General features: G+C 46.4%; 2 protein-coding genes across 3 annotated transcripts in view; one reads left to right on the top strand and one right to left on the bottom strand.

Moving 5' to 3' along the window:
- The window catches only part of AURKA (aurora kinase A), a 127,813-nt gene that overhangs the window by 96,257 nt on the left and 8,935 nt on the right, over nt 1–22,621 (bottom strand). The gene's annotated exons all lie outside the window — the stretch shown is intronic.
- The window catches only part of CASS4 (Cas scaffold protein family member 4), an 82,247-nt gene that overhangs the window by 56,519 nt on the left and 3,107 nt on the right, over nt 1–22,621 (top strand). For both annotated transcript variants that reach the window (XM_089664017.1, XM_089664019.1), the window contains exons 2-7: nt 9,926–10,351; nt 14,428–14,532; nt 15,605–15,727; nt 16,967–18,301; nt 20,260–20,335; nt 20,530–20,612. In XM_089664017.1, coding sequence (XP_089520143.1) covers nt 9,926–10,351; nt 14,428–14,532; nt 15,605–15,727; nt 16,967–18,301; nt 20,260–20,335; nt 20,530–20,612 — 2,148 coding nt within the window. The remainder of the gene's footprint in view (nt 1–9,925; nt 10,352–14,427; nt 14,533–15,604; nt 15,728–16,966; nt 18,302–20,259; nt 20,336–20,529; nt 20,613–22,621) is intronic.

Consider the following 22,621-nt stretch of genomic DNA (forward strand, 5'->3'; position numbering starts at 1 on the left):
TCATAGGAAAGAGTTAAAGCGGAACCGACCCCACACTGCGCTTGGGTACTTCCGTTAGACTCCCGCTTCCCCGTCCAAACGCCGACCACAGACACCACAGCTGACCATACAAGACTAGACGCCACCAGTCTTGAAGTAAACCAGGAGGTAGACTCCAACACAATTGATTTGAAGGTAAACATTTGTGTTCATTACGTCTTAACTTGAGCTTACATAGGGCAGCACAGTGGCTAAATGGTTAGCAGTTCTGCCTGGCAGTACTCGGGTTGTTGGTTCGAATCCCAACCACGGCACCACCTGCTTGGATTTTGCATGTTCTCCCTGTGCCTGCGTTGGTTTCCTCCGGGTAAACCGGTTTCCTCCCACAATCCAAAGACATGCTGGTAGGTGAATTGGATCCTGTCTAAATTGTCCCTAGTGCTTGTATGTATGAATGTGAGTTAGGGACCTTAGATTGTACGCTCCTCGGGGGCGGGGACTGATATAAATGTACAATATATATGTAAAGCGCTGTGTAAATTGGCGGCGCTATATAAGTACCTGAAATAAATAATAAAATAAATAGATACAAGATATATACACTCAAGGGAACAACCCCCCCTCCCTGCATAATGACACAGGGTGGGGCAATCTACCTTTAGTAACAACAGACACACCAGCAGACAGTCCCATCAGGAGGGCTGCTGGAAACACCCCCCCGTCAAGCCAATGCACAAACACATACATCCCATAATAGTTTGCTACCAAGCAAGACACACAATAGAACAATGAGATGCAACCACATGACATTAAACAGTCAACAACCCCCCACCCCAATATTAGGACAGATCACTCTGTACCCCTAACAGGCACAGGGTGACTTACACATAATAGGGATATGGGGAGCTGAGACATGGGTCTCCCCACCTCTCCAAAGTGAGCTGTGTTCCATGGGCCCCCACCCAAAGTCACTCCCGTCACACAGAGCTCCACCCAAAAGGGAAAGTTCCACTTTAAGGATTGCTCCCCATTAAGGATTTGGGGGGCGGGGGGGGGAGAGTGTACCCAAATTTAAAAGGTACCCACTCCCACTTTTGGTCAGATAGCCAAGGCGATCGGAAGCAGAAGGTGTCCAACATTCCTCCCTCCCTGTAGTCTTTTGGGACACATGACAGGTCCCAGAGACTACAGGACCATTCATGAAGTGCAGCGCTACTCGCGCATGCTCAGTGGGTACCCGGCTGTGAAGCAGCATACTATCACAGCCGGGTGCCCACACTAAAGATGTCGGCCTCCTGGAATACAGGACGGCCGGTGAAACAGGCTGCAGGGGACACCCCTGGACCGAGGGACAGGTAAGTGCCTGTTTTTTAAAAGTCAGCAGCTACAGTTTTTGTAGCTGCTGACATTTATTTTTTGACAGGGTGAGTAGAACTCCGCTTTAACAATGGACAGTGCAGTCTCTGGCTGGTCTGTTACCTTGGAGAAGAAAGGGGGGAAAAGAGGGAGGAGCAGGGGAGTGATTTGCAATCCTAAGCTATGGGGCTGTGTGTTTCTATTGATGCACACAGTGTAGGGAGACTCTGCAGACGCTATTGACTCTGCAGACAGTTGGCGACTTCTGCGCACTGTGCGCTTCAGCATTCGCTGACCCCGCCCTGTCATGTGACGTGGCCTACCACTTGGTGGCTGAGTGGCTGTTGTTCCCAGTTGCTTCCACTTTATTATAATCCCACTAACAGTTGAGCGTGGAATATTTAGTAGCCAGGAAATGTCACGGATGGACTTATTGCCCAGGTGGCCACCTATCACGGGACCACGCTTGGAGTCACTGAGCTCCTGAGAGCGACCCGTTCTTTCACCAATGTTTGTAGAAGCCGTCTGCATGCCTAGGGGATGGATTGTATACACCTGTGTCCATGGAGGGGATTGGAATCCCATGATTGGAGGGCGGGGCCAATACTTTTGGGAATGTAGTATATATAAAACTTAGCGGTGTACAGATTCCCTATAGGGCTGCGGAGGAAGATTTCAGTCGACTGGGTCAGTAGTAAACAGTCAGTGGCCATCATGGCAGAAGTGGGATCTGCTGTCTGTGGGTGACAGCTGTAGGTTCAGGACCTGCTGACCGTCTCCCGGCAGTGTGAAAGGAGCCATTGTTCACAGGTCCCTCCATGCTATCAGCTGAGGAGTCATTTTCCCTTTAAACCAGCTGCTCCGTACAGCAAATGCTGAGGGTAAAAATACAGGAGGTTCAGGTTTCCTTCCCAGCGTCCCAAAACAACTTTCCAGTTTTGTTTTGTTTTTTTCTGCTGACATTCTGAAAATTTTTCTGTCGATGTTGTTGCCCCGAGACGGTAAAGATTTGTCTATCGGTGGAAATAATCTTTAGAAGGTCTAAAGGGAACCTGTGATCTATTTACAGTGAGCGCACATATTGGAACACATAGAACGTGAGAGCAAACCAATCATATATATGACAGCTCACCAGTTCTCAGATGTGGGGGCTGCATTCGTTTTCCTTTTTTCCCATATTTTCACCTGTCAGTAGCACATATCCTGTCCTAGAGCAGGGGTCTCCAAACTTTGCATTTCAAATTTTACAAATAATTACAGGCCGTAAAAAATTCCACATCAGGGTCCCCCATACATCAGAGTTCCCCACTCATCAGGGTCCCTGTCAGAGCCCCCTTACATTGGGGTCCTCATCAAAGTTCCCCTTTACATCAGGGTCCACATCTGAGCTCATATACATCAGGGACCCCATCAGGCCTCCTATTTACATCACAGTCCTCATCAGAGCACCCCTTACATTAGGCTTCCCATCATGGTCCCATGAGAGCCCCAACCACTTACATTAGGTCATAATCCCCATGGTACATCATGGTCCCCATGAGAACCCCATTTACATTAGGCTCTCCACCAGGGTCCCAATCAGAGTCACTCCTTACATCATGGTCCCCATGAGAGCCCCCCTTATATTAGGCTCTCCATCAGAGCCCCCTTTACATCAGGGTCCCCATCTAAGTTCCCTATTATATCAGGGTCCCCATCAAAGTTTCCCATATCAGGGTCCCCATCAAAGTTCCCCATTATATCAGGGTCCCCATCAAAGTTCCCATCAAAGTTCCCCATTATATCAGGGTCCCCATCAAAGTTCCCATCAAAGTTCCCCAATATATCAGGGTCTCCATCAAAGTTCCCCATTATATCAGGGTGCCATCAAAGTTCCCTATTATATCAGGGTCCCCATCAAAGTTCCCCATTATATCAGGGTCCCCATCAAACTTTCCCCATTATATCAGGGTCTCCATCAAAGTTCTCCATTATATCAGGGTCTCCATCAAAGTTCCCCATTATATCAGGGTCTCCATCAAAGTTCCCCATTATATCAGGGTCTCCATCAAAGTTCCCCATTATATCAGGGTCTCCATCAAAGTTCCCCATTATATCAGGGTCCCCATCAAACTTTCCCCATTATATCAGGGTCTCCATCAAAGTTCTCCATTATATCAGGGTCTCCATCAAAGTTCCCCATTATATCAGGGTCTCCATCAAAGTTCCCCATTATATCAGGGTCTCCATCAAAGTTCTCCATTATATCAGGGTCTCCATCAAAGTTCCCCATTATATCAGGATCCCCATCAAAGTTCCCCATTATATCAGGGTCTCCATCAAAGTTCTCCATTATATCAGGGTCTCCATCAAAGTTCCCCATTATATCAGGATCCCCATCAAAGTTCCCCATTATATCAGGGTCTCCATCAAAGTTCCCCATTATATCAGGGTCTCCATCAAAGTTCCCCATTATATCAGGGTCCCCATCAAACTTTCCCCATTATATCAGGGTCTCCATCAAAGTTCTCCATTACATCAGGGTCCCCATCAAAGTCCCTCCTTACATCAGGGTCCCCATCAGAGCCCCCTCTTACATCAGAAGTGGACAGCGGAAGCACCCCTGCTGTCCCTAATACTCAATCAGTGCACACTGAGGATACGGCACTCACCCTAGATGCAGACCGGACCGGATACAATCTTGTAATGGGCCGGACGTGGATCACAGGCTGTAGTTTGGAGACCCCTGTCCTAGGGTGACAACCCTCACTCATTGCACTGTATCTATGAAGGAGCAATGTTGTCACCCTAGGACAGGGGTACAGAACACTTTCCCCTTTAATATGAAGGGAAGGAGTTGGATAAGAAATTAAACTTTAACAGTTTCAAAGACCAAAACTAGCATATAAGAGAAATGAATTTCCAGGGCTTACACTTTAATAAACAGTACTCCCGTCCTGGGGTGACAACGTTGCTCCTCCATAGCTAGGTAAGGGCAATGTGAAATTTAGACCAGTACAAGAAAGGTTAATTCCATCCAGTATAGAGACCTAGAAGTACCAAAATCTGTAGTGCACCTTGGCTGGGGTGGTCATCCCTGGACCAATGAGTAGGGCAGGAAGGCGAGAGGGGAAAGACCTAAGCTTTTGGGGTAAACATATTTCGGGACTCTGGACCAGGGGTGGACTGACAACTCATGGGGCCCCCGGGCAATAGGGGATCATGGGGCCCCTGTATCCTTGCCCAAACTCAAAAAAGCCTATAAAAACAGTACCAGGGGCATCTCATGGGGCCCCCTACTGACCCCGAGCCCTCGGGCAGTGCCCTAGTTTCCAAATGGTCAGTTCGCCCCAGCTTTGGACAAAACCTGCACTCTATACGCACCTCTAGTCATTGATATCACCATTTGGGCCGGTTTTAGCCGGTGACGGGCTTCCTTTACCTCCAGGAGAGGCTGAGCGCAGAGCCTGCTGCTTTCGGGATGCCCGAGTGGAATTGTGCAATCAGGATTTTAACACGCTTGGTTTGTTTTGAACAGAAAGCAACCGTGTCACTCGGTGAAAGGTCTGCTAATAATTATTTTCCTACTTCAAAGTTCCTGTAGGAGTTTCATGTGCCTCCGTATTGCAGATCTGCTTCTATTTAACATACTGTTCTCTCCCCGACCACATGCTTGTCATTTCAGCTCAGGTTGACGATGAACTCCGGTCGAACGGTGAACTGGCAGCCAAATTCGCTCGATATCAGCAGTTCCATGTATTTGTAGTTATAAATATCAGGACCTGACACCCTCGTTCACTTTGTGTTTAAAACACAATGGGGTGTATTTACTAAAGCTGGTTCACTCAGAATCTCGTACACTTCTGCATAGAAACCAATCAGCTTCCAGGTTTTATTGCTGAAGCCTAAGCTGAAGCTAGAAGCTGATTGGCTCCCATACAGAGGTGCACCGGGTACTGAGCGAACCAGTTTTAGTAAATAAACCCCAATTTCTGCCTTTCGCTTTCTTCTTGTTACTTAAAGCGAAGTTCCATTCACGCTGTCAAAAAATAAAAGTCAGCATTCATTAAGACTTTCTATGGACTTTTGGTCTGCAGGTTGCATGCGCCTGTGATTTCCTTGCATTGCTCATGCATGCAGAGACTGAAGTTTTGACTCCCTACACTGTGTGCATCAATAGAAACACACAGCCCCATAGCCTAGGATGGCAAATCACTCCCCTGCTCCTCCCGCCTCTCGCTTTTTTTTTCTCCAAGGTAACAGACCAGCCAGAGACTGCACTGTCCTTTGTTGAAGCGGAGTTTCACTCACCTGTCAAAAAATAAAAGTCAGCAGTAAAAAAACTGTAGCTGCTGACTTATAAAATACAGCCACTTACCTGTCCCTCGGTCCCTCCCCCGCATCCTGTTTCACCGGCCGTCCTGTATTCCAGGAGGACGGCATCGTCAGTGTGGGCACCCCGGCTGTGACTGCTTGCAGCTTCACAGCCGAGTACCCACTGCGCATGCGCGAGTAGCACTGAGCTTCCTGAATGGTCCTGTAGTCTTCTGGGACCTGTCACGTGTCCCAAAAGACTACAGGGAGGGAGGGAGGACACCTTCCGCTTACGATCGACTAGGCGATCGGACCGGAAGTGGGAGCGGGTACCTGTCAAATTCGGGTACCCACTCCCCCCACCCCCCAAAGGTGCCAATCCTTAATGGGGAGCAGTTCTTAAAGCAGAACTTCCCCTTTTGGGTGGAGCTCCGCTTTAAAGGCCAGGCCTATTCTGACACTTTTTGTTTACACGTAAAAAAAAAAAATATGTATTTTTATGCTAGAAAATTACTTAGAACCCTCAAACATTATAGTGGCCGTAGAGAATAAAATGGCAGTCGTTACAATTTTTATATCACACAGTATTTGGTCAGCCATTTTTCAAACACAATTTCTTTGGAAAAAATATATTTTATTAATTAAAAAAAGATATATAGCCCATTTTTTTGGAAAATATGATCTTATGCCGAGCAAATAGACACCTAACGCGTCATGGTTTAAAATTGCGCATGCCCGTGGAATGGCGCCAAACATCAGTACTTAAAAATCTCCATAGGCGATGTTTTAAAAGTGTTTACAGGTTACTAGTTTAGAGTTACAGAAGAGGTCTAGAGCTAGAATTATTGCTCTTGTTCTGACGTTCGCGGTGATACCTCACATGTGTGGCGCAAACACCATTTACATATGTGAGCTATGAATGCGTTCACCACTGTGTGGGAGCACGGGGTGGACAGGGGCGCTTTAAAATGTTTTTATTTATTTTATGACATATTTTTACATTGTCCCATTCATTTTTTTTTATCACTTTTATTCCTATCACAAGGACTGTAAACATCCCTTGTGATAGAAATAAGGCATGACAGGTCCTCTTTTTGAGGAGATCTGGGATCAGTAAAGCTCTACATCTCTCCTCTACAATGGAAAGCATCAGATCAAAAAAAAAAAAAAACATTGATCTGATGCTTTTAAAAATATTTTTAAAAAAAGGCCTAGTTTACATTGAACGTGATGTAATGACATCGCTCCTGACCTCCTAGGCCATAGAGATGAGGCCATCTTTCGTCTGCTTGTCTCTATGGCAAGCCGTGGCCACCGCTGGATCGGTTCCCGTGCTTTCCGATGAGCTAGGCAAGCCCGAGAACCACTAGAAAGCGTGGGGGCGTGGGTAAACCCCCCCCACACCCCTCCTCTGCCGCTTCTAAAAGTGATCCAGCGGCTAATCAGCCACTTGGATCACTTTTATCGTAAAATTGTAATATTGAGGTTACGCATCTAGCTGCAGCCATGACCCCGGTATTAAGCTGCAAAGTAACAACATATTTTCCAGTTACGCAGTCAGCAAGTGGTTAGACTTTGGACTCGCAAGAAGTTTGTTTGGAGCGGTCATTGGCTTGATTCTCCCTACGCCACAACAATGCTGCCCTGCAGTCACTCCCATCGCAAATGAGAGTTTCCTGCTGCTGCTGGAATGTAAAGAGCTGGGGGGGGACCTGGTTGGTGTCAATGACCAAATACAGCCATGACCATATTTAGTCAATGATGTCACCCAGAATCCCTTCCTGAAACAAGCTGCCAGGTATCTGTCATTTAGTGGCGAACGTGATACTGCTGCTAAATGGCAGACTTCCAGCTGCATCCGCTGGACTATTCGGTTCGGCTGGAAAACTGGCCAAATCTGACAAGTTCTTTGCCGAATAGTGACCAGGCTGGGTTCAGGTTGAACATGAGCTCTTCCCTGATTACATGTACGTAATACCTTCTGCAGGTAATGATTGTGAACTGTTTTTTATTGCTCTCTGTGTCCCCGTTTGGTAACTTCACTCTCTTTATGTGTCCTGGTGTTGCCACCAGAACTGAAAGTGATAGGGATTCCAGAATTTTGCAGTTGTCACCAGAACAGGAAGTAAAGGGGAACTCTTCCAGCAGGGGCACCTGTTCCAGTGATAAACGCTTGTTGTGTATTGCCAAGAAATTTGATTTCACTCTCCTCAATGGGAAAGAGTTAACCAATCAAAAGTCTTACTTTGCATGGCTAGCTCTGGGACAAGTAGACTGCATTAGTTTTACGGGATTGGTAAGTCATATATAATATGGTTTTATGTAGCAGCAGAAGACGTCTTGAAACTTTATATCTCAGAGAATTGGAATCAGATACTTTTGGTATAAGCCAGGACTGTGGGCCAAATCTGTTCCACTGTAAGATTTTATCTGGCCCTCTGATGGAGAACCTGATGTAAGGAGGGGACTCTTATGGGGACCCTGATGTATGGGGGGACTTTTATGGGGACTCTGTTGTAAGGTGGGACTTTTATGGGGACCCTGATGTATGGGGGGACTTTTATGGGGACTCTGATGTAACGGGGGACTTTGATGGAAACTCTGATGCAAGGGGTGACTTTGATGGGGATCCTGATGTAAGAGTTGACATTGATGGAGATGCTTAGATGCTTTTGATATAATCCAGGCCCACGGTCAAATCTGGTCCCCTGCAAGATTTTATCTGTCCGTCTGATGTATGAGGGGACTCTTATGGAGACCCTGATGTATGGGGGACACTGATGAAGGGGGGACTCTGAAGTAAGAGGGGACACTGTTGGGAACCCTGATGTAGGGGGGAATCTATTGGGAACACTGATGTAACTGGGGACCCTAATGAAAGGGGGGACTGTTGGGGACCCTGATGTAAGCAGGGCCTCTGGTGTAGGGGGGGGGGGCAATCTGTTGGGGATGCTGACGTAAGGGGGGACTTTGAAGGGGACCCTAATGTAAGAGGAAAGTCTGATGAAGACGCTTAGATACTTTTGGAATAACCCAGGCCCACAGGCCAAATTGGATCCCCTGCAAGATTTTATCTGGCCCTCTGATGTATGTGGGGACTCTTATGGGGATCCTGATGTAAGGGGTGACACTGTTAAGGACCCTAATGTAAGGGGGGCTTTGATGGGGACACTGATGTAATGGGAAACTCTGATGGAGACCCTGATGAAAGGGGGGACTCTGAAGTAAGAGGGGACACTGTTGGGAACCCTGATGTAGGGGGGGAATCTATTGGGAACACTGATGTAACTGGGGACCCTAATGAAAGGGAGGACTGTTGGGGACGCTGATTTGAGGAGGGCCTCTGGTGTAGGGGGGGCAATCTGTTGGGGATGCTGATGTAAAGGGGGACTTTGAAGGGGACCCTGATGTAAGAGGAAAGTCTGATGAAGACGCTTAGATACTTTTGGAATAACCCAGGCCCACAGGCCAAATCGGATCCCCTGCAAGATTTTATCTGGCCCTCTGATGTATGTGGGGACTCTTATGGGGACCCTGATGTAAGGGGTGACACTGTTAAGGACCCTAATGTAAGGGGGGCTTTGATGGGGACACTGATGTAATGGGAAACTCTGATGGAGACCCTGATGAAAGGGGGGTCTCTGATGGGGAACCTGATGTAAGAGGGACTCTGATGGAGACCTTGATATAAACGGGAACTCTCGTGCAGGAAGGACTCTGATGTAAGTGGGAACTCTGATGGGCTTAAGTTTACTTGGAGTGTCTCTGCATTGCTTTACTGAAGGTTTTGTTGCTCTAAATCATATCATATTGATTAAAAAAAAAAAAAGCATTTATTTAAACTTGGTTGTTTCATTTTTCTATATTTTTTTCACCTCGCAGATATTTGTAAAATATACAATGTGGCCCTCGTACGGAAAAGTTAGGAGACCCCTGGTATGAACCACCCTAGCAGTAGTATTGTACCGTGCTAGCCCTTGATTAATGCAGAAAATGTGGAGTGTAAGTCATCCCCTTCATTGGGTATGTAGGGTTATTACAGATTTTGGGATAACTTAGACCCCTTTGTAACGAATACGTATAAAGCCTGAGGAAGGGATCCAAGTTATCCTGAAATCTTGCATCTTAGGTCGCCCAATAAAGGGGTATCACTTAAACTCCAAACTTTCAGTACAAATCATATAATGAAGCTTCACTAATAATCACTATCAGGTTTAGAAGGTCTTCCATTACTTTAGTCTGAGGATACTCAGCATCCAGTTCCATAAACTAACCCAACACCGTTTTTCTCCCTTAGAACATGTTGGCCAAAGCGATGTACGATAACAAGGCCGAGTGCTCAGATGAGCTCGCCTTCCGTAAAGGGGACATCTTGACTGTGTTGGAGCAGAACATCTTCGGCAGCGAAGGTTGGTGGCGGTGCTATCTACACGGGCGCCAAGGCCTCGCTCCAGCCAATCGTCTTCAGCTCTTCACCATCCCGCAGCATGACTATCCTTCCACACACTTCAACTATAACTCTCTCAGGCGGCTGCAGAGGCAGCAAAACATCTACCAGGTACCCTCCACGCCCAAGACGGAGCCTGGATCTATGTATGAGCCGATGGAGAACCTGTACATCACCCCACCAACACACAAGACAACATCTGGGGACATCTATCAGACTCCACTGTCATCTCCTGCTCAAATATTTTATGATAAAGCCAACAGCTCTTCCAGTCAGGTAAGGATATGGGGACAGGTGTCACCAAGTCTTCATTGAAGCAGTGTGTGGTGACCACATACAAATATGTATGTGAAACTGGAGAATAGACTTCCACAGAAGCTTGGCCTAGCCAACTTTTGGAAAGTTCCTCCAAAAACAAAAAAAAAGTCTTGATGTGTTTGTAAATGCATAAACAACAGCTGGATGTTAATAATAATTAGAAATAATACTGAAGGATGGTTATCTGGGGAATTTCCACGTGCCTCTGAGGAACAACAAAGAACTTTTTTCTCCAATGGAAATCCCTCTTAAAGAGGAACTTCAGTTTGTTTTTTTTCTTGTTTAAAAGATAGCAGCTACAAATACTGTACTTACCAGTGCCTGGGCTTCATACAGCTGGCTCTTCTTACCGCTGTGGGTCCCTGGTGCCGCCACCTTGGATACTGGAGCTGGCTGAGGGTTCCTGAGGGACCAGAGCTGGCTCCCCAATGTGCAAGCACGCATGGCATTAGGTGGATGGTCCTAAAGCCTCCTGGGTCATGTGACCTAGAAGGCTGCAGTAGGGGACAGCATCCTCGACTAGACAAGGATTGTAGAAGTGGGAGCAAGTACCAATATAAATCATTACTCGTCCCCCCCACCCAAAAATAACCCCTGTAACTATAGACTTGGGGGAGGATGCAATCCAGCAGGACTTCACTTTTTCAGCAAAGTTCCATTTTGTAGTGGACCACACTTTATGGTACACAAGCAACCCCGATACTGGTATCAACTCACCGACAGGGTGATTTCTGTGCAGGATTGAGTAATACTCCTGTTGACATGTATGACATGCAGTGTCTGTCACCCCTCTCTGCTAATCCCTCCCGCTCACCCAACAAATAAAATTCAAGCTCCTTACAACAATTTGTACAGCCATCCACAACTCAGCCCCCAGCTACATCACCAACCTGGTCTCAAAATACCAACCAAATCGTTCTCCTCGTTCCTCCCAAGACCTCCTGCTCTCTAGTTCCCTTGTCACCTCCTTCCATGCTCGCCTTCAGGATTTCTCCAGAGCCGCTCCCATCCTCTGGAACTCCCTTCCCCAATGTGTCTGGCTATCTCCAGCTCTGTCCACTTTTAGACGATCCCTGAAAACTCATCTCTTCAGAGAGGCCTATCCTGCCCCCACCTAACAACCGTACATGTATTTTGTCCATCAGTCCATCCCCCACAGTTATTACCTTTTGTATCTCTTGACCCTCCCTCTTAGATTGTAAGGTCTAACAAGCCAACTCCTCTGAATCCTCCTGTATTTGTATTTTTTTTATTTATTTAAATATTTATTGATTTTCAAACAAATAAGTTATACAACCTTATTCTCTTAAAAACATTCGCATATTTTTATTACAATTATCATTCCCCTAATTGTCTCTATCCCCCCCCCCCCAACCACCTATCTACCAATCAAGCCCCCCCATTCTGCGTTTTCCCACATCTTCCATATAACAGAGAGAGGTGTACTCATAATATTTTACATTACCCCCATATATTCCACATTTCACTTAAATTCTTCCCATCTGTTCCATCTCACATAATATCTCCCCATCCTATCTTCATTCATATGGTAAAGTTTCTCCATCCTACATATCTGGTCCACTCTACTCACCCAATCCTCTACTTTCGGCACCTCCGCCAGAACTTGGGTATCAGACCTTTTGTTGCATTTAAATAATACCATATACCAGATTCCTTATATTTATTCACTGATAACTCTGTACTGTGAAAAAGGCAAGTCTCTGGATCTAATATAACGTCAATTTTCGTGATCTTACAAATCAGGTGCACTATTTTCTCCCAAAATTCTTGTATTTTTGGGCACTCCCACCATGTATGATACATCGTGCCTCTCCCTCCACAACCCCTCCAACACAATGGTGAATTCTCCCCACTCAGCCTATGTGCCACATTTGGTGTAATCTGTATTTGTATTGTAATTGTACTGTCTGCCCTTATATTGTAAAGCGCTGTGTAAACTGTTGGCGCCATGTAAATCCTGTATAATAATAATAATAATAATGGATCCCTAGATGGGCGAGTTGTTGCTCTGTTGCTGTTGGGTAACATTTTTCAGCATTTTTTTTCAACGACGCCCTGTCCATCCAGCCGGTTGGGTGACGTATAAAAACAGGCGACTTATTTATTTTGCCATTTGGTGAACCTGAAGCTGCTTTCTTCTGGATCTGTTGTGGTTTTAGAGTCTGAGGATGCAAATTTTGGTCTTTTTGTTGCATTTCAACCGAACTATGACAACTTTACGATAGCGCAAGATGCCTGCTCTCTGAAAACACAAAAGGGCTAAAACGGTAACCTCTGTACCGTACTATGAGTGCCTCGTTGAACCGATGCTCCAGGACGTTCTACGACACAAATGTTTAAGCTCCCGACATATTCAGCTGTTTGGAGCAGCTGGGTTACGTCCCCAACAGGAGCCAAAAACAGGACGGTGCACAGGCCTCTCCACTTCAGGCTTAGTGTTGGGAGAGAAGCATTCCTGTCCTGCTTTCCTCATCAGTCAGCAAAATGTTTTATTTATAGAAATCCTGTTTTTTGGATCTTGTGAGGAACAAGCTGTTTAAGCCTCCAATGTTGAGCTCCCAAAATCCCGAGCCTTTAAAGTAGCAGCAAATCTAAACTGCAATTTACTGAAAGTATGTACAGAAAAGTCTTCACACCTGCTCGGAGCCTGGGGTGACTTTGCTGTGGAGCCCATTGTCCTAGAATCAGGGGTGGACCGACAACTCATGGGGCCCCCAGGCAATAGGGGATCATGGGGCCCCTGTGTCCTTGCCCAAACTCAAAAAAGCCTATGAAAAAGGTACCAGGTGCATCTCATGAGGCCCCCTACTGACCCCGGGCCCTCGGGCAGTGTCTGAGTTTCCAAATGGTCAGTCCACCCCTGCCTAGAATATTTACCCTAGGTTCACATCTGTGTGGGTGGTGCCGCTGTGGATCCGCACAAAACTCCGTGCATCCGCACCACCCGCACAGAGAAATATGGACCCGTGTGCGGGTGCCATTAATTCTAATGGCACGCCGCCCGCACTGGAAACCACAACTGTACTGGGAACCAAGGTTCCCATGCAGGCTGCATTTTCCAAAGAAGTGCAGGGACTTCTTCCCTGCATGTCACGGGGCTGACTGAATGGGCTCTGGTGCCTGTGCAAAACGTGGCCCGCACGGCCGCATAGATGTGTACCGGGGTTTACAGAGGCATCAACCACCACTAGTATTGTGCTCTTGCAGAATTACTGCACAGGAAGTTGGTCTTGTAATGGAAAATAACGTCCCCGCTCTATGAACTCCATTTTATACATATTCATTTTGGATTAATTGCTGAAACTTTTCCACATCCATGTTCCAAAAATTGTAATTGCCATTTAAAAGTGGTCATGTGCTTTGCTAATGTAAGCAGGGCAGTGCCACCCACGAGCCCAATTGCGAAAACTGCCTCTACTGGCACAGTTGGGGGTGGCACTGGGGCTGGAGTTGGCGGAGTAAACATTTACAATATTCTTTCCTGGCACACCTTGTATTCCGACATTTATCTAAGTAGTAGAGGACACCTCTGCATAAATTTAGTAGGCTTTTGAAAAGTAATTTTACGCGTAGCTACTTGTTTTGATTGGGCGGCACAGTGGTTAGCACTTCTGCCTTGCAATAATTAAATCATGGGTTCAATTCCCAACCATGGCGCCTCTTGCATGGAGTTTGCATGTTCTTCCTGTGTTCGCGTAGGTTTCCTTCGGGTACTCCGGTTTCCTCCCACACTCCAAAGACATGCTGGTAGGTTAATTGGCTCCTGTCTAAATTGTCCTAGTTTCATCCCTGGCCATGCGGGATCTCCTGCATGGTAGGGGTTGGGGAAAGACCTGGCAACCTATCCTGTAAAATAATTGCTAAGAGAATTCATGGAAAAAGTAATTTACGAGTGACAGTCCATGCAATCGCCAAGGGTCGGATACGACTGAATAGATAGACTTGTTTTGATGGCTCCACGAGACCATAACAATAAATTCATATTATTTTGTTGTCTCTTTCTTGGCTTACAGCATTTGTTCACCCTCCCACGAGCCTCAAAGGCCTCCAGTATAAGCAAGACAGACCTATACGATGTCCTACCCTCCAAGCTGAACACGACACCCTCCTCTACCCAGGTAAGATCTTCCTCACCTTCAACATGCTCCTAGTTCTCTGCTGTGAGTTGAATTTCCTGGGTCCTCTGGAGTGATTCTATAAGGACCATCCTTAACATTTCATTGGTCCCCCAGTGACTAGCCCAGCAATGGGCATACTACGGCCCGGCAGACCTTTTAATCCTGCCCGCGGAGCGTGATACATTGGCTGTCAGGATATGTGTAGGCTGGGCAGCGTGACGAACGTGAGGGGAGCTAGGCTCCTCTCTCAGTCCGCCCTGAAGACCGGAACGGCGCGGGAACACGGCGAGAGGAACGCGCGGAGCAAAGGTAAGTAAATTGACACGGGGCACTTACTATAGGGGGGATGAATTACTATATGGGGGATGAATTACTATAGGGGGGATGAATTACTATATGGGGGATGAATTACTATGGGGGATGAATTACTATATGGGGGATGAATTACTATGGGGGATGAATTACTATATGGGGGATGAATTACTATATGGGGAATGAATTATTATGGGGGATGAATTACTATGGGGGATGAATTACTATATGGGGGATGAATTACTATGGGGGATGAATTACTATATGGGGGATGAATTACTATATGGGGGATGAATTACTATGGGGGATGAATTACTATATGGGGGATGAATTACTATATGGGGAATGAATTATTATGGGGGATGAATTACTATGGGGGATGAATTACTATGGGGGATGAATTACTATATGGGGGATGAATTACTATGGGGGATGAATTACTATATGGGGGATTAATTACTATGCTTACTATGGGGGAATATTACTATACTTACTATGGATGACACATACACATCATTCATCTACTCTTGGTCCGGCCCCCGGGTCCAATATATGAACCCATTGCGGCCCTCAAGTCAAAAAGTTTGCCCACCCCCAGGACTAGCCCATAATAATATACAGAGAATATGGAAAGGAACCAAGAAGTTCCATTCACTGCTTGGGTAGAGGTTCTACTTTAATTAATGGATGCTCAAGGTTAGATAGACTTGCAAGAATCTTCATTATGGTTTTGTTTAGATTTCTTATTTTTTTTTTGCAGCCATCACCAGTCAATGGGCGGTCGCCATTTCACTTCACTATGGAGCAAAGTCAACAACAGCAAATTTATGACATCCCATCAAGTCCAGACACACCAGAAAGGAGCAAAGTCTATGCCTCCAATGTAAGTTAAAGTGAACATTTCAATAACATTTGAAGTCTGCATTAATTACCTCCTGATATGGCACAATATACAGCAACAGTATAAATAAAAAAAAAACAGTTCTTGAGCTCCAGTCGTTCGCTTTGCCTAGACTGAGACGATGTTATCAGTCTGCTGCCTTTGACTGTCTCACCAGATTTGGATTGAGATTTGGTGATGTCACTGCCGTGCTGCTCACTGTTCTCCTTGCTGGAGAGGAAGTTGTAGCTGAAACCCTGCAGTGCAAGGATCTCCCTGCTTCTGCTTATTAATTCTGTGGAGTTGTGCTTCCACCACCCCTCCTGCTGTTTCTTGAACATATCCTCTATCAGTCATAAGTCCTCAGGGAAGATGTTCTGACGTAAGGAAGCAAAGACCTGCCTGTACCAAGACAGCCATCTCAGCGCAATGACACAATGCAGAACAAGGTGTGGTAAATCAGTGATGGGGAGAAGGTTTAGCTGCAGGGAGCCCACGGACAATTTTGTTGACTAGTACTTTACCCTTCACTTATGTTTTTTTCTAGTCACAGCTTCCACAGTTTGTGCAAAATACCCACCTAACATATTGGATATCTTACAGAGACTTCAGATCATTCGACTTCATGTTCTTAAAGTGTAACTAAACCCACAACAGTACAATCAGTCTGTATATGCAGTAAAGCATGCTTGCTATACTCACTGTGGAACCTAAGGGGTTAATCCTTTGCATTGTGTAAAATACAGTTTGATCCTGACTTCTCTGATCCTCTCCTTCTTCCAGTGTCCCCCTCTTATCTCCTGATAAGACATATTGTGTGGAGACACTCTGCACATGCTCAGTTTGGTGTGTATTGCTAGAGAGGTTTTTGTTTTTTTTTCTTGGGTGAGTGCATATGAACAGCACAGCGCCAATACATACAGAGGTCAGGGGTTCTGCATTCTCCTAGAGCAGAAAGAAAACTCCTACAAGCATTATCATGTTCTCTGCTGAGCACTGATAGAAGTCACATGACTGCTCTAACTGCTGATGAAAAAAGGTGTTTAGCAGTTTATATTTACTAAAATAATAGCATTTCCATGTAGTGTGTACTGTGGGAGAGCAGATAGAGTGAATGCAGGGTCCTTGGGTTTAGTAACACTTTAATTCTGATATGTGCTTTATGAGAACTATATGCCATCTCTTTGGTGGAACATACAAAGTGTTTCAAAGCATATACTAACCAACCCATATCCCTTTCAGGTGTACGATTTTCCACCAACTGGAACGCTGGTTCAGAGAAACAGGACTGACACACCACCTGTTGCTGGCCACTACAACACCCTACCAAATCCCCGCAAATCAGACTGGATTTACGATATCCCTTTGTCTCCAGAGAGAAACATTTTAACTCCCAACTGCCGAAAGATATCCATGGATCGAAATATGGTCTACGATGTGCCACCAAGTCGATATGGGCCCGTGCATTGCAAAACAGAGAGTAGCTGCCCATCTAGTCAAATATACGATGTGCCACCCAGTAAGTCAACAGTGGCTAGCCAATGTCTTTATGACATTCCAGCTTCTCGTGATGTTTACCCTTCGTATCAGAATGGAAGTTTACGAAAAGGCTCATCGAGCTTTGTTAAACCGAAGATGGAGATTGATTCCAAGGAAAATGTTTATGATATCCCAAGAGGGTTAGCCATTGGGTCTCCACCAAAAATGGAAGTGAGCAGCTTGGTGGTGTGCAATGATCGGATTTATGACATCCCTCCACCGCTGCCAAAAGACAACAAACCATCTCTATATAAGCCTCAATACGACAGGCTATCTGTGTCAAGTTCTGAAAGCCGAACCAGCACTTTGTCTACTTCATCAACCGTTTCTAGCGAGTCTGTTACAATGTCCACCTCTGAAGACAGCTCAAGCGAACCGATCCCAGAGCCAAAAGTGGTTATCAAGAATTTAACTGAGCTGCAAGAACGGGTGTCCAGTTCCATCGCAAGTCTTATGATCTTCGTGAGCAGCAAATGGAGACTCCCGGAGAATATGGAATCAAACCTTGAGGACATTCACAGAGCTGTTACCAGCATCGTCTCCACGTTGAGGCAATTCATAGACTTTGCCCAGACCATCAAAGCCAATACAGCTCACTTAACAGACGTTAACATCCAACTCAGGATCAACAACCAATTGCGAACTCTCTCAGACTCTTTCCAGACTCTTTCCAGGAATCAAGAATGCATTAATCTTTGCAACTGGTCTTTGCAAGCATTGGTCATTGACAAACCTCGCACGACACCGGATGACCTTGACCAGTTTGTCATGGTAGCCAGGACAATTCCAGAAGACATTAAGAGATTTGCGTCCATCATCATTGCAAACGGAAAGCTTTTATTCAAAAAGCAAGAAGAGAAAAAGCAAAAATCTGTAAAGGAACATGTGGTGCCCCAGAAACCTCAGGTACCAACACGACCAGACACAAAGGTCCTTCAGGAATTTTCTATAAACCGGAGAGAGGAGAAAAGCAAAGATAGGAAGTACCAGCTGCCAAAACAGAAATCTGTAGAAGACAGTGGATATGTATACCTGCAGGTTAGTACTTTTTCTATTCTCAAAAACAATTGGTTATGGAAATTGTCTATTTGCAGGCAGCATATTTGACATATATGACAAAAAAAATCAGAAAGATGTCTTTTTCTCCAGCTATCCAGCACCAAGTTCGATAAACTAAATGTTGTTCAGAGCATTTTTCTATTTTTTTTGCTTTTGATTGATCAATTGCGTTCAAGGGTCTTTACTATGATTATATTAGTTGGCACGCATTTGAGCAATGCTCCATGCAAACAGGAAACATCTAAATCTGGAGATTTTATAGACAAACCTGTTCAATGCGTAACCACTTCATGCTGGCCGCACGCAAATGTGCGACCTCCCGGCATCTGGGCCTAGACGCCGAGCGGCCGCACATTTGCGTTCATGTAACAAAAAACATGCGCGCTCCCAGCACGCAGGTGCGGTACTCACGGAAAGGTCCCGGTCCGATCTTTCGATCAGGACCTTTCCCGATCATGTGACCGGCCGTGACGTTATGGCGGCACGACACTAAGCCCCGCCCCGTCCACCTCCCAGTGCAGGAAACTCCTCTTCACGCCAGGACGATCCGGCGTGATGGGGTTAAACAATGCTAAGTTTAAAGCTGCTCACACCCGACCTGACAGTTGCGCTTCTAAACTTGCGCCCTCATGGCATCACTAAACCACAATTCAAACTCCTCCTACAAGTCACCACGACCGTCAAGCAGATAATAGCCAAGTCATGGAAATCTCCCTCCTTCTGCACAGTAGCAGTCAAGAACAAGGTGACGCAGGCTATGATCCATGCTAAAATCGAAGCTACCATCCACCATGTTCCCCACCATTGGTGTCATTTGGAGGAATTGTGCCCTATCACTGGTGTGAAAGCGAGGAATTGTGCACCATGACTGGGGTCATTGGAAAGAATGTGCCCCATCTCTGGTGTTATTAGGCCCCATTGTTTGTGTCACTGGGAGGAACTGTGCCCCATCATTGGTTTCATTGGGAGGAATTGTGCCCCATCGTTGGTGTCATTGGGAGGAATTGTGCCTCATCGTTGGTGTCATTGGGAGGAATTGTGCCCCATCGTTGGTGTCATTGGGAGGAATTGTGCCCCATCGTTGGTGTCATTGGGAGGAATTGTGCCCCTTCGTTGGTGTCAGTGGGAGGAATAGTGCCCCATCATTGGTTTCATTGGGAGGAATTGTGCCCCATTGTTGGTGTCAGTGGGAGGAATAGTGCCCCATCATTGGTTTCATTGGGAGGAATTGTGCCCCATCATTGGTATCAGTGGGAGGAATAGTGCCCCATCATTGGTGTCATTGGGAGGAATTGTGCCCCATCATTGGTTTCATTGGGAAGGAATTGTGCCCCATCATTGGTATCAGTGGGAGGAATAGTGCCCCATCATTGGTTTCATTGGGAGGAATTGTGCCCCATCGTTGGTGTCAGTGGGAGGAATAGTGCCCCATCATTGGTTTCATTGGGAGGAACTGTGCCCCATCGTTGGTTTCATTGGGAGGAATTGTGCCCCATCATTGGTGTCAGTGGGAGGAATAGTGCCCCATCATTGGTATCAGTGGGAGGAATAGTGCCCCATCATTGGTATCAGTGGCAGGAATAGTGCCCCATCATTGGTGTCATTGGGAGGAATTGTGCCCCTTCGTTGGTGTCAGTGGGAGGAATAGTGCCCCATCATTGGTTTCATTGGGAGGAATTGTGCCCCTTCGTTGGTGTCAGTGAATGAAGCAGTGATCCATGGGCCAGGTAAAAGCAAGTAAAGGGCTGCAGTTTGGAGACCACTGGTATAGACCATTCAAATGTCACTGGGGGGGGGGGGGGGGGCACACTGATAGAAATCTGTAGCATGTGTGTCACGGTTGGTGCTTAGTAGATAAAGCAGACATCTTTCTTCTACTTCATTCTCATATCATTGAAAATCAAAGTTCAATATTCCAATGTATTATTCTTTCCTAGAAAAAAGAGGACTTTGAAAAGATGCAGCAGTTGTCACCAATGCAGCAGCTTGAACGCAAAACCAGCCCTGAAGAGAGGTAAATGATACATTCACCCAAACGCTGACAACTACGTTTTCTGCAAAAGACTGAATAATAATTCTATATGATACCATATGTACAGTATATGCGCACCGGATCATGTGTTGTATTGTATGTGCAAAAAAAAACAACAGCGCCCCCTAATGGAGCAGAGATATTAACAATAATCCAACTTCCTTTTTTTTCTTTTAGCGAAAAGGATGGTTAAAGCCGGATTCTCAGATATACACAAATGAAGATCCCGCAGGGAAAAGCTTTACGTGTTTATCAAAAGTGAGTGCGGTTTGTGTAACTCAGAGAGAGATATTTGGTTCACTAAGAGGAGAAAGACCAGATGTATTATTTGTTGGTTGGTAAATAAACTACACAAGTAAAGTCCATCTAGTCCAATGGTGGTTAAGGGATTATCCAACAATGCCGATTCAAAAAGAGCTAAAAGAGATTCTGTGTGAACCATAAAAAGAAGAGAAGCAGCGCCATCTAAGTGCAGCAATAAAAACAAATCATTTATTTCCACACAATAGGCAACCCACAATAGAAGACAAATGAACGCTTGTTACCCCCTTCCAGTCCGGACACTTTCCTCCCCCTTCCAGTCCGGACACTTTCCTCCCCCTTCCAGTCCGGACACTTTCCTCCCCCTTCCAGTCCGGACACTTTCCTCCCCCTTCCAGTCCGGACACTTTCCTCCCCCTTCCAGTCCGGACACTTTCCTCCCCCTTCCAGTCCGGACACTTTCCCCCCCCTTCCAGTCTGGACACTTTCCCCCCCCCTTCCAGTCCGGACACTTTCCCCCCCCTTCCAGTCCGGACACTTTCCCCCCCCTTCCAGTCCGGACACTTTCACCCCCTTCCAGTCCGGACACTTTCCCCCTTCCAGTCCAGACACTTTCTCCCCCTTCCAGTCCAGACACTTCCCCCCCCTTCCAGTCCGGACACTTTCCCCCCCTTCCAGTCCGGACACTTTCACCCCCTTCCAGTCCGGACACTTTCACCCCCTTCCAGTCTGGACACTTTCCCCCCCTTCCAGTCCGGACACTGTTACCCCCTTCCAGTCCGGACACTTTCACCCCCTTCCAGTCCGGACACTTTCACCCCCTTCCAATCCGGACACTTTCACCCCCTTCCAGTCCGGACACTTTCACCCCCTTCCAGTCCGGACACTGTTACCCCCTTCCAGTCCGGACACTTTCCCCCCTTCCAATCCGGACACTTTCCCCCCCTTCCAGTTCGGACACTTTCCCCCCCTTCCTGTCCAGGCCAATTTTCAGCTTTCAGCGTTATCACACTTTGAATGACAATTGCGCGGTCATGCAACACTGTACCCATATTAATTTTTTAGCATTTTTTTGAGACAGATAAAGCTTTATTTTGGTGGTATTTATTCGCCGCTGGGATTTTGTTTTTTTTTTTGCTATGTAAATGAAAAAGTCCAAAATTTAGAAAAAAGGTGTTTTTCTTATAAAATTTTGTAAATAAATAATATTTCATCATAAATCTTGGCCAAAATTTATTTCGTTATCTTTTTAGTAAAAAAGAAAAAAAAATAACCCAAATTACCGTATTTTTCGCTCCATAAGACGCACTTTTTTCCCCCCAAAAAAGGGGGGGGAAATGTCAGTGCGTCTTATGGAGCGAATATGGAGCGGCCGGTCCGGTATTTCCACTGCCGCCGTGTCAGAATACCGGGCCGGCCGCTCAGCTCTACAGCGGGACCTTATAGAGATGACTGCTGACCTTTGGGGAGGGGGGGGAGCGGGTACCTGAATTTGACAGATACCCGCTCCCACTTCCGTGGAGTTGTTCTTTCATCTTACCTGTTCCTCTATCCAGCGGCGCGGTCTTCCCGGCTTCTGTAGTGTGGGCATGACAGCCGGGTGCCAAGTGCGCATGCGCAAGAAGCGGTGCTTTTTGTGAATGGTAAGGCGGCACCTGGGACACATGACAGATCCCAGAAGCCGCCGGACCAATCACAAAGCGCAAGTGCTTCTCGCTCATGCGCACTGGGCACCCGGCTGTCATGCCGAGCGCCATTACAGAAGCCCGGAAGACAGTGCGCGGCTGGATCGAGGAACGGGTAAGATGAAAGAACAACTACGCGGAAGTGGGAGCGGGTATCTGTCAAATTCAGGTACCCGCTCCCCACCTCCCCAAAGGTCAGCAGTCATCCCCTGTACTATCCACAGTCTCTGGTCATCTCCTGTACTGTGTCCGCAGTCTCTGGTCATCCCTGTACTGTGTCCGCAGTCTCTGGTCATCTCCTGTACTGTGTCCGCAGTCTCT

This window comes from Staurois parvus, unplaced genomic scaffold (assembly GCF_062004578.1).
Source record: "Staurois parvus isolate SC_StPar_1 unplaced genomic scaffold, SC_StPar_1.0 ptg001812l, whole genome shotgun sequence".
Classification (NCBI taxonomy): Eukaryota; Metazoa; Chordata; class Amphibia; order Anura; family Ranidae; genus Staurois; species Staurois parvus.